The following is a 20,551-nucleotide window of genomic DNA, read 5'->3' as shown; positions in this document are numbered from 1 at the left end:
TATTGATCTCACAAACTTTTGCTGCTGGCCAGGCGGGGTGACTGAGCGCAATCCCGAGCCAGGAGAGAAGTGTCACAGAGCCTACCGAGGATGGATGGTACCCAAGAGGGCCATCCTTACACGTAAGGAACAGAAAGTCTATACACACTGCAGCATCCTGGATTGGAGCTAAATTACGCTGACCACAGGAGCGCAGAGCCACTTACACGTCTGTTGGACTACCGTGGACCTGAGTCGTAGTAAGCATGGAATACGTAGATACCCGGAACTGAACAACAGTGGAGCTCTGTTGAATGGAGGCAGGAACGTAGAGCAATTTAGGCCTTGGATGTACTGAGTTGAAAATTCAAGATGAGCCCAAGCAAAGGTCCTCATCGGAGAAGCTTCTCCCTGCAGCACATGGTGGTAAATTCTGAGACCTACAAATGGTCTCATGCAGAAAATAAGAGACTATAGAGCGTCCAGCTCTAGATGGGACACACAAAGCACAGGGACGATCACAGAAGGGAGGGGGCCAAGATTGTGTGAGCCAAAGGAAGGGAACGTCTGCAGCCAAAAAGGGTTTGCCAGATGTGACAACTCAGTGGCACAAATGATGAAGTCACAGCTGCTGGGACTGGGCACATAGAACTTCCACAGGCTCAAGTCACCAAAATGATGCCAGCCCTGACTGAGGAGGGGCTCATGGAGTCCCGCCCCAGGCTAAGGAGCTGTTGGCAACTGATGGCTGCTAGAGGTGGGGGGTCAATTTTCCTCAGTGATGTGGCTCTTGGGAGACTGTCCAGGCTCCTTCCTGCCCATGGTCTTACACCCATGCACATACAGGTGACAGGAAATAGACTCTATAGGTCTTTTTTTAATGAGCACATGAGGTTGGGAGGGGAAAGCTGTGCAAGTGTATTCCCAGACACTAAAAGGAGATATATAAACCTAAAAATAAAATAATTAACAGCAAGAACTAGAAGGGGACTGAGTAAAGTGGGACAGAGGGCACAGGGAAGATACTGGCGTCCACTGCAAATGTCGTTAGTAAGTTGTGCCTCCGTGCCTAACATCTAACACAATAAATAGCTTACTTATTTATTATGTATTGCTCTTTTGCTAGGATGAACTTTGTATCTAACTTGTCTGGCCCACAGTGTCTCCAGATGTTTTGTCAAATATGATTCTGGTTAGGGTGGATGGCCTGTCTGTATCTGATCTCATCCTTCTGCAAAAAATCCATCTTCCTGGTCAATGGCGACAGCACCCTCCTCGTTGCTTAGTTGGAGAGGAGAGATGAAGTCACTCTCCACTGCTCATTTATTCCGGTTTCATATCCGAGCTGGACCCTGATGCTCAACCCCCACTGCGCTCACTCTGGCCCCAAGAATTGCAGTGATATCTGAGGTGGTCTTTCTGCTTCCCTCGCCCCCACAATCTAGTCCTGAGACAGCATGAAGATGATTAATGGGAAAGAAAGTCATCCATTTCATTCCCAGCTGGCTTTCTCCTACAGTCCAAGACCGCCTTCCAAGGGAATGGTGCCACCCATAGTGGGCATACAGATGATGTCATAGTGAAACCTATCTTATGCACGATTAATACATGCTAATAAAAATCTAAACGGCAGACTGGAGAGATGACCCAATTTATCAAGAGCCTGTTATACAGGCATAAGCACCTGAGCTTGGACCCCCAGCACCCACCCACCTAAAGCTAGGAGGGATGGTCCATGTCTATAAACCCATCACTGGGGAGGTAGAGGCAGGCAGCTTTCAGCACCTTACTAGCCAGCCAGTCCAGCCGAATCTATAGACTCCAGGTTCAGTGATGGGCTCTGCATCAAAATACAAGGTGGCCTCTGTGTACATGAACTCATGTACATACACACAAACATATACACTCATGTACAACAGAGAGAGAGATCTTAAAAAAACACACACATACAGATTTGGCGTCATGTGATCTAGGGAACAAGGCAACCATAATTTAAGAAAAACACAGGATTTTTTTTTTCTTCTTTGCTTCATCCATCTTATCTAGTTTGGTGGCTGTATATGTATGGGCCACACGTGGGGCAGGCTCTGAATGGGTGTTCCTTCTGCCTCTGTTCTAAACTTTGCCTCCCTATTCCCTCCCAAGGGTATTCTTGTTCCCCTTTTAAAGAAGGAGTGAAGCATCTGCATTTTGGTCATCCTTCTTGAGTTTCATGTGTTCTGTGCATCTAGGGTAATTCAAGCATTTGGGCTAATAGCCACTTATCAATGAGTGCATACCATGTGTGTTTTTCTGTGATTGGGTTACCTCACTCAGGATGATATTTTCCAGTTCCAACCATTTGCCTACGAATTTCATAAAGTCGTTGTTTTTGATAGCTGAGTAATATTCCATTGTGTAGATGTACCACATTTTCTGTATCCATTCCTCTGTTGAAGGGCATCTGGGTTCTTTCCAGCTTCTGGCTATTATAAATAAGGCTGTTATGAACATAGTGGAGCATGTGTCTTTTTTATATGTTGGGGCATCTTTTGGGTATACGCCCAAGAGAGGTATAGCTGGGTCCTCAGGTAGTTCAATGTCCAATTTTCTGAGGAACCTCCAGACTGATTTCCAGAATGGTTTTACCAGTCTGCAATCCCACCAACAATGGAAGAGTGTTCCTCTTTCTCCACATCCTCGCCAGCATTTGCTGTCACCTGAGTTTTTGATCTTAGCCATTCTCACTGGTGTGAGGTGAAATCTCAGGGTTGTTTTGATTTGCATTTCCCTTATGACTAAAGATGTTGAACATTTCTTTAGGTGTTTCTCAGCCATTTGGCATTCCTCAGCTGTGAATTCTTTGTTCTTAGCTCTGAACCCCATTTTTTAATAGGATTATTTGTCTCCCTGCAGTCTAACTTCTTGAGTTCTTTGTATATTTTGGATATAAGGCCTCTATCTGTTGTAGGATTGGTAAAGATCTTTTCCCAATCTGTTGGTTGCTGTTTTGTCCTAACCACAGTGTCCTTTGCCTTACAGAAGCTTTGCAGTTTTATGAGATCCCATTTGTCAATTCTTGATCTTAAAGCATAAGCCATTGGTGTTTTGTTCAGGAAATTTTCTCCAGTGCTCATGTGTTCGGGATGCTTCCCCACTTTTTCTTCTATTAGTTTGAGTGTATCTGGTTTGATGTGGAGGTCCTTGATCCACTTGGACTTAAGCTTTGTACAGGGTGATAAGCATGGATCGATATGCATTCTTCTACATGTTGACCTCGAGTTGAACCAGCACCATTTGCTGAAAATGCTATCTTTTTTCCATTGGATGGTTTTGGCTCTTTTGTCAAAAATCAAGTGACCATAGGTGTGTGGGTTCATTTCTGGGTCTTCAATTCTATTCCATTGGTCTATCTATCTGTCTCTGTACCAATACCATGCAGTTTTTGTCACTATTGCTCTGTAATACTGCTTGAGTTCAGGGATAGTGATTCCCCCAGAAGTCCTTTTATTGTTGAGGATAGTTTTAGCTATCCTGGGTTTTGTGTTATTCCCGATGAATTTGCAAATTGTTCTGTCTAACTCTTTGAAGAATTGGATTGGTATTTTGATGGGGATTGCATTGAATCTGTAGATTGCTTTTGGTAAAATGGCCATTTTTACTATATTAATCCTGCCAATCCATGAGCATGGGAGATCTTTCCATCTCCTGAGGTCTTCTTCAATTTCTTTCTTCAGAGGCTTGAAGTTCTTATCATATAAATCTTTTACTTGCTTGGTTAAAGTCATACCAAGGTATTTTATATTATTTGGGACTATTATGAAGGGTATCGTTTCCCTAATTTCCTTCTCTGCTTGTTTCTCTTTTGTGTAGAGGAAGGCTACTGATTTATTTGAGTTAATTTTATACCCAGCCACTTTGCTGAAGTTGTTTATCAGCTTTAGTATTTCTCTGGTGGAACTTTTGGGATCACTTAAATATACTATCATATCATCTGCAAATAGTGATATTTTGACTTCTTCTTTTCCGATCTGTATCCCCTTGACCTCCTTTTGTTGTCTGATTGCTCTGGCTAGAACTTCAAGAACTATATTGAATAAGTAGGGAGAGAGTGGGCAGCCTTGTCTAGTCCCTGATTTTAGTGGGATTGCTTCAAGTTTCTCTCCATTTAGTTTGATGTTAGCTACTGGTTTGCTGTATATGACTTTTACTATGTTTAGGTATGGGCCTTGAATTCCTATTCTTTCCAGGACTTTTATCATGAAGGGGTGTTGAATTTTGTCAAATGCTTCCTCAGCATCTAATGAAATGATCATGTGGTTTTGTTCTTTCAGTTAAAACACAGGATTTTAACCAGCCAGTTCTTCTTGGATTTCTCCAAGGAGACCTACTTTTCTTTTGCTGTGATAAAATGCCCTGTCAAAAACAACTTAAGAGACAGAGAGTTTACTCTGGCTCAGTGTTGGAGGTTACAGTCCATCTCAGCAAGGAAGTCACAGCGGCAGGGCGTGAAGGACCTGGTCATACTCCACCCACAGTCATGAAGCAAAGAGTAATGAAGGGTTACGCTGAACTCACTTTCTCCTTTTCACACAGTCGGAGATCCTATCCTATGGAATGGTAACAACCAACGGTAGGCAGGTCTTTGTGCCCCAACTAACCTAATAAAGATAATCGCCACAGATATACCCTGGGGCATATCTCCTAAGGGAATCTACATCTCATCAAGTTGATAACTACAATTAATCATTCCAGCATTCCAGCATTCCAGCTCTGGACTACTACAGCCATTGGCTGTCGGTTTGCTCTCTAGGTACAGAGTATGCTGCTGTGCGATGCCATTGTTTCTTCATAATGGTACTGCCATTGACGGGGATGGTTGAGACTGGTACAGGGACGGCTTGCCATGACAACAGAGATGGGAGCAGAGGACAGACTCACAATACAATTGAAAAGGCTCTGCCCTCACCCCCTACGTGATGAGAGCTCTTGAAAACAGTCTCCAAAGAACGAGATAGATGTCAATCAAAACAATCGAAGGCTGTGTGTGTTCAACCACTTCAATCGCCATGTCATATAAAACTATGAACATATATCCCACGCACCAGATGGGAAAATACACAGCTATTTGGAATTGGTGGGGGGTTTTCTTCTCGATAAATTCTGATTAATGTTCGTAAGCCACAAATCACTGAAACTATTTTGCTTGTGCGTGTGGTTAAAAACTGTAACAATTCAAAGAAAAATAACCCTACGACCACTCTGTGTGTAGGGGAGGGTGGTACAGAGCGGGGAGGCTTCTTTAACCCCATTAAATTCCCTAAAGGCATCTCCATGGTAATGACAGAAAATACCCAGATAAGCAAAAACAGGGCAAGCAACTGACAGATCTCTGTGGCTCCCATAGCTGCCCACAGGCTCCAGTCACTCTGTTCCACAGAAACATGGTCCTCAGAACACTGGAGGGAAGCAGGAGGAGGAATTAAATTCCACAGGCAAAGACACAAACGGAGCAAAGGGTAAGCTTTAGCGGACCCACATGAGATAGACTGAGACTCAATAGACAGACATCATACCCAGAGTTCTTCCTCCCGGCACCATGGACCAGGATGCCCTGTCTGTGTCTGTAAGGCTGGCATTCCATCCTTAACAATGGAACCATGTAATGACGTGCTAACCTTCACAGCGAAAGTGGATTTCGGATGAAGGGATTGATGGCTAGGTCAGACAATGGTTGATCTAGCCCTTGGACTAAGACATTGCCGAAATGCCTTTCACTGCTTGAGGTATTGATTGATGGGATCTCAGCTACACTCTGAGTGAGTCTCTGAGAAGAGATCTGCCCATATTTTCATCCCAGGCACTTAATCCAAGGGAGAGGAAAGACACTCCTTGCAGACAAAGCTCGCTTCGCCAGAATCTTGCAGATGGGATCCTGGGTAGTTTAAGCTGAGATGTATCATTAGAAAGTAGAGGCGACTGGTGGGCAAGCCGTCCCTTGGTGTATGGCGTGCAGCCAGAAAGCATCCGATGTCAGCAAAACTAGATACCCGTCCTAAGTCTTATATTTCTCCTAGTTGGAAGAACTCATTTGCGATCGCTGTATACCTCCTTTGGCTTTGTAAAGCCGGCGAACTGAAATTGCTTTAGCACTTTTCTCCAGTTGACAAAGTCCCGTGGAAAGCCCCGGCGCCTCTCGGCTTCAGTGCGTGCAACCTTGTAAAGTTAAAGTATATATAAAGTGAAAGTGATTATAAAATCCATCCCTGTCGGCAGCCAGACGGTACATCCCGGAGAGCATAGCAGCTGATGCTCTCTCATCTCGACCAATAAATTGAAAGAATAATGGAATGGAGGGTGAGCGTCTTCTTGGCCTCCCGTCTGCGCTTTGGGGTTCATGATGCATAGCCAGGTTAAGTTTTCGTTTTTAAGTTCGTTCCCCCTCCTGTGCTCTCACAACACTGAATCTGAACGCCCTCATTTGTCATCGCTAAGGGCAAGCCCCCTGCTTTCTTCTTGGATCCCAAATAATCTACTCACCCCACGTCTCTGCCACAAACCCAGCCTTTGCCAGGAGCCCATTTTGTCAAGTCCCAGCGTAGGAGAGAGTCACCAGATTTCACGTGTGATCTTACGTTTTTGTTAGCCAGCGCACTGGAGTGGGGATGGGAAAGACCTGTTTTCCTTGCCTCCGGTCACCTTATGCACACACTGAAGTTGCTGTGCTTACCAAAACAGCCCAAGATCTGATAGCCCTAGGATTCTGCTCTGAGATGAACTATACGCATTCTGATGTAAATATAAGCAACCACACCTCAAAAGCTATTAGTCTTAATCTGAAGGAGCAGCTAGCATAAAGGCTCTGGGTTGGGGTTTTTGGCTTTTGGTTTGGGAGGGAAGGTGTTGACCGACTTCTGACCCTCACTGTTGTTTCAAGACTCAGGAGATATAGTGGGGACCCAAACCACTGTGGGTCACTGTGTTTAATATTTACATAGCCATTGTACTTGCCTATTTCTGTCAGACACCTTCCTATCTGAAAGTTTTCTGGCATTAAGCACTTAGTAAAAATCATGGCCCACGTGTCATGTCAGTAGAGCCGTGCTCTGGTCATTGGCTTCAATTTGTTTGGTTCCGTTGGTCATTTTTAGTCATTTTGGTTTTTTGTTTTTGTGTGTTTTGAGTCAGGGTCTCAGGTACCTAGACTGACTTTGAACCCACTGAGTAGCCCTGGCTAGCCCTGAAATCACTATGTAGCTAAGGCTATCCTTTAACTTGTGATCCTCCTGCCTCTGTCTTCTAAGCATTGAGATGACAGTAATGAGCCACCAAACCTCAGAAGGTTGACAGAGAAATTGCAGAACATTTTCATAGAAAAATATTTCACATTGGAAATGCCAATTTGTAACCAAAAGCTCAATCGTGGTAAGAAAAATGCAACAAGTTGACATCAAGCTTCAATGCCAGCCCCAAGGTCTTGTATCTAAATGGTGCTTTGCTGCTGGTTCCTGACCTCTCATTTCCAGGTGCTCTCTCCAAAAGCCAGTGAGGGACAACCTCATGTGACCCCGTCACCATCATTCTCTGTGCTTTTTTATTTTCGATGGCCAAGAAAGTTGTTTTATAAACCACATACAATATGCTGATGAATAGAATGGACCATTAAAGCCTTTCCTGGAATTACAATTAGGTACAATTAGGTACAAGAGTGTGGGTCTCACAAGCTTCTCCCCGGGAGCTGGAGAGATGGCTCAGCAGGTAAGAATGCTCAGTTCTCAGCAACCACATCAGGTTGTTCACAACCGTCTGTAACTCAAACTCCAGAGGATCCAACACTCTCTGGCTGCACACACATAGTGCATACACATAGACCCATGTAGGTACACACAAATACACACACACACACACACACACACACACACACACACACACACACACACAGAAAAGCCCTCGAGGCATCAGGATATGCAACTACATAGAGCAGCGCCCAGTAAGCTAAGTCATCAAATTTAAACCTCTAACCTTTTGTTTTTCAAAGAGAAGCTGGAGGACAATCTGAATAGAGTTGAAAAGAAAAACCCCAGGGTAGGGAAATGAAATCTTGGCAGCTGCCAGCAAGAAAGGGGGAAAGGCTGCCATTAGAGTTAATCATCATGGAGGTCAGCCATGAGGGAGGGAGAGAGGGAGGGAGCAATTGAGAAAGAACAGAGAAGCCTTAGACCTCGAACTCAGGCTCAGGCTAGTGTTGAAAGGGAAAAGTTAAAGCATTCTGAGTCAGAAGGACGGGCAGACCCTACAGAGCCTTTTGGCCACTGGCACAGACTGCCCGAGTGGGGAAGTCTTTAGGATCCTTCAGTGGTTTGGTTTGGTTTTCTTTTGCTGTTTTGAGACAAGAGCTCAAGTATCCCAGGCTGGCCTCCAACCATGTAGCCGATGATAACCCTGAACCTGTGGTTCTGCCTTCACCTACCCAGTGCTAGGATTGTAAAGTGTGTACCACACCTGCTTGTGCAGTGCTGGGGACGTAGCCCGGGCGATAGCCGTGCTCACTGAGCTCCAGGAGCAGAATCACACTGTTGGCCCTCTTCAGTGCTCAGTAATCCTACGACAGATATTTATGCAACCCCGTATCTTTTAAATTCTAAGAAATGTATTATTGTTTGACGATTGTACTATCAGGTACAGTTGGGCTACTCAGAAAATAACAACAAAATATTAATAAAAGGCCAAAACAATAATGGTTGATACTTGGTACTGTTTGCTAAAATATATATATATATATATAAATATATATATATATATATATATATATATATATATATTGCTTGCTATAAGTTTCCTAGAGTTTGAAATGCAGTAGGATCCAATCATTTAAAGGTCTATGGGTTTGGGGAGGTAGCTTAATGGATAAAGGGCTTGCTACACAAGCCCCTTTGAATGTAGATGCCCGTAGGCACTGGAGATGTCAGATTCCCAGGAGTCATAGGAGGTTGTGGGACACTTGACATGCGAGCTGGAAGCTGAACTCGGGACCTCTGCAAGAGCAGAATACACTCTTAACCGATGAGCCGCCTCTCCAGCTCTCCTTATCCTCCTACCTCTTCCTGCCTCCCTCCTCCCAAGTATTGGGATTCCAGATCCCCGCCACCATGCCCACAGGTACATGCCTACAGGCAACCAAACTACGTCCCCAGCCTCCGAATTTTGCTTCGATTCTTAAGCTGAAACAGTGCCGCCTTTGTCTGAAACCTTTGTCATTTCTAAAAGACGATGGAATTCTCCCAGTACCTGTGCAACAGCTTGTTCTAGAATATCTCACGAAGGATTCATGTGTTCAACACTTGATCCCTGGCTGGTGGTACTTAAGGGAGGTGAGAAAGGTGATAGAAACCTTCTGAAGCGGGGCGTAGCCACAGGAAGTAGGCCATTGAGAGCATGCCGGTGAAGAGTGTACTGGGACGCTGCCTCTCTGCCCCTCATAGATACTTCCGGAAACCCCGGAGGATACTGTTCATGTTTGCACTCCCCTTAAAGAGCTCATTTGAGCCGACTGTGCAGACGTACTTGATCCCACGTAGAGAGGATGCACTCAAGCAGGAAATACGTCAGGATGCCCGCTTGCCTCCGAGTCAACCTGATTGGACATACAATGGCCTTATGGTTTTGCCTTCTTAAGCCTCTGCAAAATGTGACTCATCTTTGTTTTCTGAGAAACCATGAAAGAACCCACTCAGAGTCCATCATCCTGGGCAGTATTGAATTAAAGCTTGCTTCAAATTTGGATCAAAAATGCGAAACGGGTCTTTCTCTTGTGATTTATCAGGATTAATATTTTCCCAGCACCCTAAGGTGTTGGTTCTGATATGTCTTCCCGCCCAACCTCCCCAGGGGAGTTCTGACTTGCATCGAAGGTGGTAGAGTCAGTTAGCCGTGGACTTAAACCTCTGAAACTCTGAGCCAAAGAAATCTTCCTTCTTTTTAAGTTGTTTCCCCTCAGGCATTTTGTCACAGCAACAGAAAGTTGCCCGATACAATTTAACTAAAAGTGCATTCATGGTGGGATTTTGATGTGTGTGCTGGTTTGATTGAATGGTTTGAATTCAACTCTTAAAAATCATTCTTTTATTTTTCTGAGATTATAAAATTACATTTCTCCTTTTTCTTTCTTCCCGCCAAACCCTCCTAAATACTACCTTCCCTGCCCCCCACTCCTTCAAATTCATGGCCTCTACTTTTCACTATCATCGAATACATATACATATATGTATATACCTATATATATATTCATAAATATATTCATAAATATAACCCATTCGGTCCATAGAATGTTACTTGTATGTGTGTTTTCAGAGCTGACCTCTTAACACTGGACAAAGAATCGCTCTGCCCTTCCCTGGGGAAGACCTCCCCTCCCTTCCCTGGGGAGAACCATCCCTCCATTCCCAGCTTCCCTTAGTTGCCTGTAGTCCTTCGAGTAGGCGTGAGGCCTCAAGGGTGCTTCCCTGTCCAGTGTGGCATGTCCATTGGTGTCATCCATGCTCAGCTCATGTTTGTGCAATGTTTGGTCACGTGGGTGAGACTTTATGGGTATAGTTTCTGACATTACCAGGAGACAATCTCACAGCAAGCTCCCTGATCCTCCAGCTCTTACAATCTTTTTAAAAATTTTTTTCTTGGGGCTGGGGATTTAGCTCAGTGGTAGAGCGCTTACCTAGGAAGCGCAAGGCCCTGGGTTCGGTCCCCAGCTCCGAAAAAAAAGAACCAAAAAAAAAAATTTTTTTTCTTTCTTCTCAAGAATTGTATACGTGCATACAATGAAATAAGCTCATCTCCGTCTTACTCCTTTAACTCGCCCCACGTTTTTGCAATACAACCACCCCCCAACTTCTTGGTTTTTTATTTTGTCTTGTTTCTACAACCCCTAAAAGCAGTTAGTGGTGCCATCGTGTACATGGTGTGGAGACATTCCTTATTCTCCAGGGCAAGGATTCCTATCAAGAGGAGCAGCCATTGTTTTAAAGACAATAATTTTTTATTTTTGAACACATGTATAATGCTTCCACATACAGAGATTTTCTCCGTGGTGGAATTAGAACGTTCTATATTTCTGTTTGTCATTCATATTTCCCAGTTATTCCGATGATCAAATATTAATTTCATAATTAGAAAAAGAAATCTTTTTACAGGATGAACTAACCATTTTCTAGTTGACATAAAACTATACACATGAACCCTGCATTCTCTGGTCTGGAGAGATGCTTAAGAACACTGGCTGCTCTTCCAGAGGACCTGGGTTCAGTTCTCAGCATCTACATGGCGGCCCATAACTGTCTGTAACTCCAGTTCCAGAGTCTGATGCCCTCTTCTGCCCTGCAGAATTCTGCATGTACATGGGCCACACATAACCTCACACACATACATTAAAAATAAAAGATAAATAATTTTTTAAAATAACCCTGTGTTCTGAAGGCCAAAACTGATGGCCTACATTTGGTCTCCAGTGGAGGGAGATCATCAACTCCCACAAGCTGTCTTTTGAAGTTAGCACAAACTTAGTATATAAAAAAAATGCGGGCTGGGGATTTAGCTCAGTGGTAGAGCGCTTACCTAGGAAGCGCAAGGCCCTGGGTTCGGTCCCCAGCTCCAAAAAAAGAACCAAAAAAAAAAAAAAAAATGCAATTTTAATTTTTTTTTAAAGAACCCGATTCTGGAAATAACTGGCCAGTGCCATTGCTGCTCTGTGCTCTGTAGCATCTCTGATCTGCCTGAGAGAGAACCCGCTTTGCCTTTTTGGGTAACGTTTCTCCTATGCTTGCAGATGAAACTCTTCCATTTGACTTTCTGCAAAACAATCCAGTTCCTTCTGGAGTTAAATGCAGATAGAGCTGATAGCGGAGCTCAGTTCTTCAAGTTCAGAGTCGTTGCGAGGGCCGTAAAGACACAGCCCGGAGCTGCTCTCCCAAGCACAGTCCTGCTAGGACAAGCGTTGGAAGCGTTTGCTGAAAACACGACCTGCCTCCTCCCTTTCCGTAGGACCATGTGTGGCTGTCTCCTCCACAGATATGTGGGACAGAAAAGATTTGGGCGCTTGTCTTCACAGCTTGAAAATGTATTTCCTTTCGAGAAATTGTCTTAGAAGACTGAAACCAAAGGTTTGGTTGTTTTGTTTTGTGTTTTGAGAAAAAAAATTGAAGTCATTCTGAAATACACTAGCTGCTATGAGAGAGAGAGAGAGAGAGAGAGAGAGAGAGAGAGAGAGAGAGAGAGAATGTGTGTGAGAGAGAGAATGTGTGTGTATACACATGTATGGGAGCGTGTGTGTAATGAAGACTGTCTTCCTTGGTTACTTGTTGTGTGAGGCAAGGTCTCTCAGTGGACCTGGAGTTCACTGATTGCTAAGACCAGTTAGTCAATGGCTAGGCACCACTCTCTCTTTTCCATTCTCTTCCTGCTGCCTCCCAACACTGCAGTTCCAGGCAGGTGCAGCCACACACGGCTTGTTAAAGATATGGACGCTGAAGAGCCTGTCCATCAGGCCCCAAGCCTGGGCGGCACTTTACAGAGTCCTCTCTCCAAACCCTACAGCTGTGTCTTGAGACCTCCACCATTATACTCTAAGAAAAGCAGATACACAAAAAACCAGGACACAGGGCTCAGACGGTGGCTCAGAGGATAAAGCACTTGCCCACTTGCCAGGCAAGGATGAGGACCAGAGTTTGGATCCCCAGGACCCACATCAAAATCTGGGTAGGCTTCATGACTGCCTGTGGTCTCAACACTCACAAAGCCAAGACCAGGAGTTCTGGGACAAGTCAGGGCTACCCTGGTCAGAACTGGTGAGCTCTGAGTTTCGTGAGAGATCCTGTGTTAATAAAATAAAGTTGGGGATGTAATTGAGGGAGATACCGCGATTCCAGGCCTCCATACTTGCACACACACATGTGCCTATACACGCATTCCCACACATTCTCCAACATGCATATACATACATACCAACATGCATATACAAACATAATAATAATAATAATAATAATAATAATAATAATAATAATAATAATAATATAAGATGCCTTTTAAATCATTCCTTACTGAAGATTCAGCTCAGGTGGTAGACTGCTTGCCTAGTGTGTGCAAGGCTCCGGGTTCAATTCCTATCAGTATACACACATGCACACATGCATGCACACAATTCCTCTCTCTAGTGAGAAGCACTTTTGCAAGCTTAACTGACATCAATGCAATCCAACCTGTATTTATGGAGTATTCCTAACAGATGCCTAAGGCTTAAGCAAGTAGGATGTGGAAGGTCCTGCCACACAGTCTTTCCACCAACATCGGCACACTAAGCTTTGGTGGAAATCATGCTGTTCGCTCCGGTATTCCGTCGTCCAGCTGTGGAAGTTCAGGATGAACCGGGGGTAATAAACCACTTTACGGCACACTCAAATCTATTGGCACAGAAGGAAGGCTCAAGTGTTTGTTAGCATTGGTAGAAACAGGAGTTGTTCTTTCTTCTCTCGGCTTTTTTTTTCCTTTTAACTGATGAAAATTCTTCACACGGTTGCCAAATTAAGGCAAAAGGCAACTTTCTTGATATTTATGATGGTCTCATCAGATAACCAATATGAATTCCTTCCAGAATTCTGCATCTCCTCAGACTTCAGAGCTTGTTCTCGGGATGTTAGAGATAAACAAAGTTGGTCTTAATAAATCTCTCCCGTGTTGGAAATATACAGTCCTGGCCCTTTCTCTTCTTGGAGCAAGAGGCCAGATCCCACCAGCAACTTAGATATCCTGGCCTTTCTCAGAGATGTCATCTCATCAAGCATAGTGTGATTTGGCCAAGTGCTGGGAACTAAAAAGGCTTTCGTATGGCTTTGTCCCAAGTGAAGATCGCTGGCCTTTGGGAAAAACAAGTATTGCCCCCCTTTGATCTGGTAATTGAATCTGGACTGAGAAAAGTCCCCGGGGAGAGACATATTTGCTCTCTAAAGATTAAAGTCCCAAACCTGGGACAAGTGTGCACATCCACAATCCCAGTCATCGAGAGACAGAGGCAGGAGAATTTCCATGAGTTTGAGGTGAGTCTTGTCTACATAAGTAGTTCCAGTGAGCATTCCTCTCTGAAGTTGCTTCTTGTCAAGTACTTAATCACAGCAACAAGAAACATAACTAAGAACTCTGGTGCAAGCTGGTGTGGCTGTCATAACCAACTCTCAAAATTATTGCATAACCTTCCAGGGGCCAGAGGTTTAAAACGTACCATCTCCTACGACCTCGAGGCTAGAGGAGTTGTTACCTTTTACTTGTGCCAAATGAAACCAAAGATCAGCTGAAGAGGTTTGCTCAAGGCCCCATGGGTGCTAAGTGGCAGAGGGCAGATGTGAAACAAGGTCTTTCTAACTCCAAAGCCCCTACATATGGCATCTCCCTTAGAAGACATAGCAAGGGGTTTAGAATCAGAAGTAGACCGCGGGAGCCGCTGTGGCTGAACATAATTTCATCCCCAGTGGCTGTCCCTGTCAGAAAGGACTGTGCTTTGACACGTGACACATCTCTGCAGCAGAGATGTGATCACCTATTACCCAGTTTTCCTACTCTTGCCCAGGCCTCCCCAAGGCCAGGTGAGTGAGTTTGGTGTCACTGGGACAAGGAAGGATGGTGCTAGTGTTTTGTCTGGTTTGAAACCATTGCTCTGAAATGTTGCTTGAAAAAAAGAAAGAGTTAAGAGAGAAAGAAAGAAAGAAAGAAAGAAAGAAAGGAAGGAAGAAAGGAAGGAAGAGAGGGGGAGGAAGGAAGGAAGGAAGAGAAAGAAAGAAAAGAAAGAAAAAGAAAGAGAAAGGAAGGAAGGAAGGGAGGAAGGAAGGAAGGAAAGAGAGAGAAAGGAAAGAAGGAAGGAAGAGAGAACTGTAAGAAACTTTTCCTTTTCCATCCTGCAAACAAGATTGAGTAAAATTCTGCCGGGAGCGTTTCAACTGCCCCTGAAAAGCAGGACCTTTGCTATTTGCTCCTCCAGGCACTCACACAGACTCCAACTCTGTACCTCCTCATCACCTGGGCTTAGAGGTGTGGGCTACCACACCATGTCTGCCTTTATTGTTACTTCGAGTCCGGGTCTCACTTGGTAGCGCAGGTTCTCAGAAAACCTCCTGCCTCAGCCTCCCAAAGGCTGGGGTTAGGAGATTGAGCCACCATGTCCAGTTGGTCGTTATTGCTGCTACTGCTATTCTTGCTTTAATCCAGGTCTTTCTGTCATCCAAACTGTTTATTGTGGTGTTTTCAGTCCATAGTTGGTTGAACCCTCAACAGTAGTACCCAGAGATCCAGAAGACTGTCTTGATCAACATAGCAATAGGTCTGAGGCTGGGCTCGCTAGTGTTGCAGGATATTTGACCACACCGTGAACCCCAAGATTATGCTGCTTACTGGGAAAACCTGATTCTCCTTGTGGTGCAGCTCACCCTTAGCACACACCTTTAATCCCTCTTACTGGAATACAGACAGCCCCCTTAATACATACCTTTATCCAAAACGATGAAGGTAAAGTTTGTAGAAGGAACAGGCTTGAAAGTCGTACCTAGTTGAGTGGCAGACAAAGTGATGAATCAGAAAAAGATTTGACAGAATAAGATACACCCAACTCTCAGGGAAAGAGAAAAGAAAAGGGAAGCTACTTAAAAGAGAGCAGCAGTAGTAGGCAGGGGTAGCGGGGAGAGGGGGAGAGAGGGGAGGGGGAGGAGAGGAGGCAGTTTTACAGAGACTCTGTGTTGAAGAGAAGGTAGACAGAGTCAGAAGATTAGAACATATTGCCAAAATTAGCATGAGGCCAAGCAGAGCAATTCAGTCAGAAGCCAAGAGAAGGCAGATTGGATCAGTCAGCCTGGAGAGGAGTTTGAGCCAGAACAGCTGATTTGAACCAGCCAGCCAGAGTTCAGAGAGAACTAGGAAGGGTGAGCTTATTCAGCAGTAAATCTCAGAGACTGAAAACATTCTACACCTAGATAGGATCATACGAAGGCTAGAAGCTTCTAGGACTAGGCTGTAGGTTAGAGACTGAGGCAGTAATCCCACGAGACTACAATTACCAGTAGGAAAATTAAAATTACTTTTAACACATGAGTATTTGCTTAAGTGTAATCCCTAATTGTTCCAAGAAAGAAAGAACAAGAGAGTGAAGGGGGAGACAAAGAATGGGGGATGAATAAAAACAAAAAAAAGAGCAAGAGAAAGGAAAAGACAGAGGAAAGAAAGGAAATGTTTCATTGATGTAACAAGAAAACCAGCCTGTAAAATGGTCACTTGTTCCTTTCAGACCCCCGAGCCACGGCAATCCCTGGGTGGTCCTCTCAGGCCAGTGTGCCCAGAGGCTTCTGTTTGTCCACAGTAACCAATCCAACGTTTGCCTGCAGAATGAAGTTGCTGTCCTTCTGAAACCCATATCGGAGAAGATTCAAGAAATACAGACATTCCGCGAGAGAAACCGGGGGAGCGACATGTTCAACCACCTCTCGGCAGTCAGCGAGAGCATCGCCGCCCTGGGGTGGATAGCCGTGGTGAGTTAAGGCCACGCTACACCCTCCCCACATTTTTAGGGACTTCCAGGGCCACCTTCACGCTCCTCCTCCCATAGTGTGGTCCCCTGAAGGAAGGAAGGCTCCTTCTGGGGTGGATGCTTCCGCTTTCTCTTACCCTCTGTAAGTCCCATGCTTTCTGTTCTGAGACGGGAAAGTGTTTCTTCAGCTTTTACCAAACACCCACTGCCTCCAGCTCTCACCCACCCTCCTTTGCTTTTCTTCAGCTTCTTTGAGGTGTTCTCTTTCTTATCCTTATTTTTTTTTCCTCCTATGCTTGGGTGCTGGTCCTGTTTTCTCAGTCTCCCAAACCTGGTCCATATGTCAAGGAGATGAACGACGCCGCCACCTTTTACACTAACAGGGTCCTGAGGGACTACAAGCACAGGTGTGTATTTCCTCTCCCGGCTGGGTTTTCAGACGCTCATCAGACGTTAGCTCCTAGAGAGTAAAAGGCTCAGTCACTAGACTCTTCACTGGCTCACCAAGTAACCTGGAGATTAAAACCCCATCTTGGAGCTGGGAACCTGTGACCCGGCTCTCGGAAGTCAGGGAGAGAAGGCGCAGTGATTCAAGATCATTTTTGCTCCATAGAAAATGTAAGATCGGGCTGGAGAGATGGCTCAGTGGTTAAGAGCGCTGACTGCTCTTCCAAAGGTCCTGAGTTCAAATCCCAGCAACCACATGGTGGCTCACAACCATCTTTTTTTTTTTTTTTTTTTTTGGTTCTTTTTTTTTTCGGAGCTGGGGACCGAACCCAGGGCCTTGCGCTTCCTAGGCAAGCGCTCTACCACTGAGCTAAATCCCCAGCCCCTCACAACCATCTTTAATGGGATCCGATGCCCTCTTCTAGTATATGTCTGAAGACAGCTGCAGTGTACTCATATAAATAAAAATAAATAAATCATAAAAAAAAGAAAATATAAGATCTGACCTGGGCCACAGGAGACCATGAGACCTTGTCTTGAAATAATAAAAAAAAGGCTGTTGAGAGGGCTCAGCAGGCTTCTTGCCACCATCGATGGCCTGGTTAGATTCCCTTCAGCTCGCACAGTCGAGGAGAGGATCCGCTCCCACAGGTGTCCTGGGACTTCCCACCTGCACACCTCAGAGTACATGCTGACACACACACACACACACACACACACACACACACATTAAACTAATAAATGCAGTACAACAACCAAATAAGGGAGTGGAGACATTGCTCAGTGGTCACGAGCGGTTTCTGCTCGTCCAGAGGGCCAGACTTGGAGTGCACTGTGTAAACCACAACACTTCAGCTCGAGGGGTTCAGCTCGAGGGGAGCCAATATCCTCATCTGTCCTCTGCAGACACCTACAGCCCCCCCCCACACACACATACTCACACAGGGGGACACATGCACACGCATGAATAAAAACTCTTCATTTTTTAATACATTTTTTTAAAAAAAAATAAGTTTTAAAATCCTACTTTTGTGGGGAAAGTTACATGGAGAGGGGACTCAGATTCCTGGTGGACACACACCAAGCTATTTGTTAATTCAATATTTAGTCAATGTATAAATAGATAGGTAGGTAGGTAGATAGATAGATAGACAGACGATAGATAGATAGATAGATAGATAGATAGATAGATAGATAGATAGATAGGCAGAGATAGATAGAGATCATATGTGAGGTGTAGGGAATTGTAATATAAGTTATCTACACGTATTTAGCCCAACAATTAATTTTACAACATTTCCACCTCCCTCCCTGAGGAAACCTATACCCACCTATTGTTGCCCCTTGTCTCTTCACCATCCCGAGGTGGTGTCGTCACCAGAGGGTTTGAGCTTTCCCTCTTCCCTGCATCTATACAGAGCGAGTGCAGCCTCTGCCTGCTTCGAGGTTGTTTGCTACAGAGCTGGGAGTTGGACTCGGGACCTCCCGTGCGCTAGACAAGCACATTCCCACAAAACTCCACCTCTAGCCTTCACTTTCCTTCCTTTCGAGACCTTCTCACCAAGTTGCCCAGGCTAGCCTTGCACTCACTCTGCAGTCTGGGCAGGTCATCAGAGTGATCCTCCAGCCTCAGCCTCCTTTCGTAGCTGTAAATGACAAGATTGTGCCAAGCGTCCCAACTCAGCCCCTGCTTGATCTCAGCTATTATTAATGTCAACTAGAAAACACCAGTTGGTGTCACCATGCATTGCATCAGCAGAGTGCCTAAAACAGATAGAATAAGCCAGAGAAATGTCACCAGAGGTGTGGATGGGTTCACCCGGGTCCCCAACCACCTTGAACACCTTATTCTGGTGAACTAATGACTGTAGGGAGCCTCACACCCCAACATCCATGGGTTGGTCCCCCAAGCTCCCCACAGGGCCTCCTCTGTGTTACCCATGTAGCAGATATGTAGGAGAAAGAGCTGAAAGACAGTCAGCCTGTGGTTGGGACAGAGGGGCTGTGGGCCAGGGCCTCTGCTCCTGGGCTTCCCAGACAGCTAGCCTTGATGGCTCTGGCTCCCTTTTCTATATCCACCAAGGGAGCTGGTTGTCTCAGCTCTGCCCAAGGTATGGCCTCACAGCTCCCAGAGTCAATGAAAATGGAGGGAGGTCCTCAGTTCCCATCTGTGTGGATCCTGTTCAGCCATTCTCCTAGAGAATAACATCAGGTAAAGGACACCATGTAGTTATTCTTTCCTTTAGCTTTTCTTTTTTCTGGAACTTTCTTTAAGACAAAATAATACTGCAGTGATTAAGAGAAAAACACATTTACATGTATAGATCTGGTTTGGGTTGGTTGGTAGAATTCCTCATGCAATTATTCCTTCCTACAGTTTTTTTTTCTGGATCTTTCTCCAGGTCAAAATAATTCAGTGGTTAAAAGAAAAACCACATTTGCCCATACAGAACTGGCCCTCATCAGTTGCTAGAATTTTCAGTAGAAGCTATGTCATATGTACAATCTGATATCTCAGATTGTGTGTGTGAATTGCTGTGCACACACATACACAGATGAGACACATCTGCATAGAGCATGTATGTAAACACAAGCACAAATTTATTTTGAAGTGAGTCCCCCCCCCCCTCAGATGGCTGATGTGTACACTGCTTTCCTGTGTCCAGGGTGCGTGCTGAGAGCCTCACAAAACCCTACGGAACAAGGCATGAATGAGGCCGATGTAGGAAGCGACACTCACTTAGGGGTTTTAATTATGAGAATGAAGCAGAGCCTCCCAGATTCCAGTCCTAGAGACAACAAATCCGAAACCGTAGAAGACAACAGTGATCAGGAGTCCAACCCCTACATGAGTCCCTTCCTCACCGATAGGTCAAAGATCGACAGAGGTAGAACCTCAGACAGGAGAGTTTATTTTACCTCCTGACTCAGGGAATACGGCACCATGGCTGGGAAGGCATGGCCATAGGGAGCTTGGCAGCTGAGGCAGTGAGAGATTGCTCACATCCGGCCAGCGCAGAACACAGAAATGAGACAGGAAGTGGGGCTAGGTTATACAGTGAAAGGCCCACCGTACAATGACCACATCCTACAAAAAGGCTCCACCTCTCAAAGGTTGCACAACCTCCCAAAACAACGACAGGGGCTTGGGACCAAGTCTGCAAACATCTGACTCTGAGAGACATGCCCCAGCCAAACCATGGCTGTCTCCCTGTTCACTTACCCCGTGGCCTGGGCACGGCTTACGACAGGGGGCTCTGGGCATGGCACTGATACTCAGAACATTTCAAGGAAAGCCACAGTTGTCAAGAGGCTCAATAACACAACTCTCCCGCTGTGGGTCTCTTCCGTTAGTGGCCTAAGTAGATTATCGGGCTTTGGTCAACTTAAAACTCAGTGTTTTCCCGTTTTCTGACTACTACTGCTTCCTTCAAAATGGGGAAAGGAAAAATGGGGGGATGGGGCAGAAATTGGCCAAAGAAATGCAACAAGGGGGAATGAAATGTAATTAAATATGAAATCCTCAAAGGATTAATAATAATATATTTTAGGAAAGAGTCCCCGCCATTTGCCTGTTCTCACATCTCTCACAAT

General features: G+C 45.0%; 1 protein-coding gene across 4 annotated transcripts in view; it reads left to right on the top strand.

Annotated features, from left to right (window-relative positions):
* Positions 1-20,551, top strand: part of Cap2 (cyclase associated actin cytoskeleton regulatory protein 2) — a 149,220-nt gene that overhangs the window by 87,200 nt on the left and 41,469 nt on the right. For all 4 annotated transcript variants that reach the window (XM_006253754.4, XM_006253753.5, XM_039095302.2 and 1 more), the window contains 2 exon segments: positions 16,368-16,511; positions 16,832-16,917. In XM_006253754.4, coding sequence (XP_006253816.1) covers positions 16,368-16,511; positions 16,832-16,917 — 230 coding nt within the window.

The sequence above is a fragment of the Rattus norvegicus genome, chromosome 17, assembly GCF_036323735.1.
Source record: "Rattus norvegicus strain BN/NHsdMcwi chromosome 17, GRCr8, whole genome shotgun sequence".
Taxonomy (NCBI): Eukaryota; Metazoa; Chordata; class Mammalia; order Rodentia; family Muridae; genus Rattus; species Rattus norvegicus.
The sequence above is the reverse complement of the archived record's forward strand: the minus strand, read 5'-3'. Positions and strand labels throughout refer to the sequence as shown.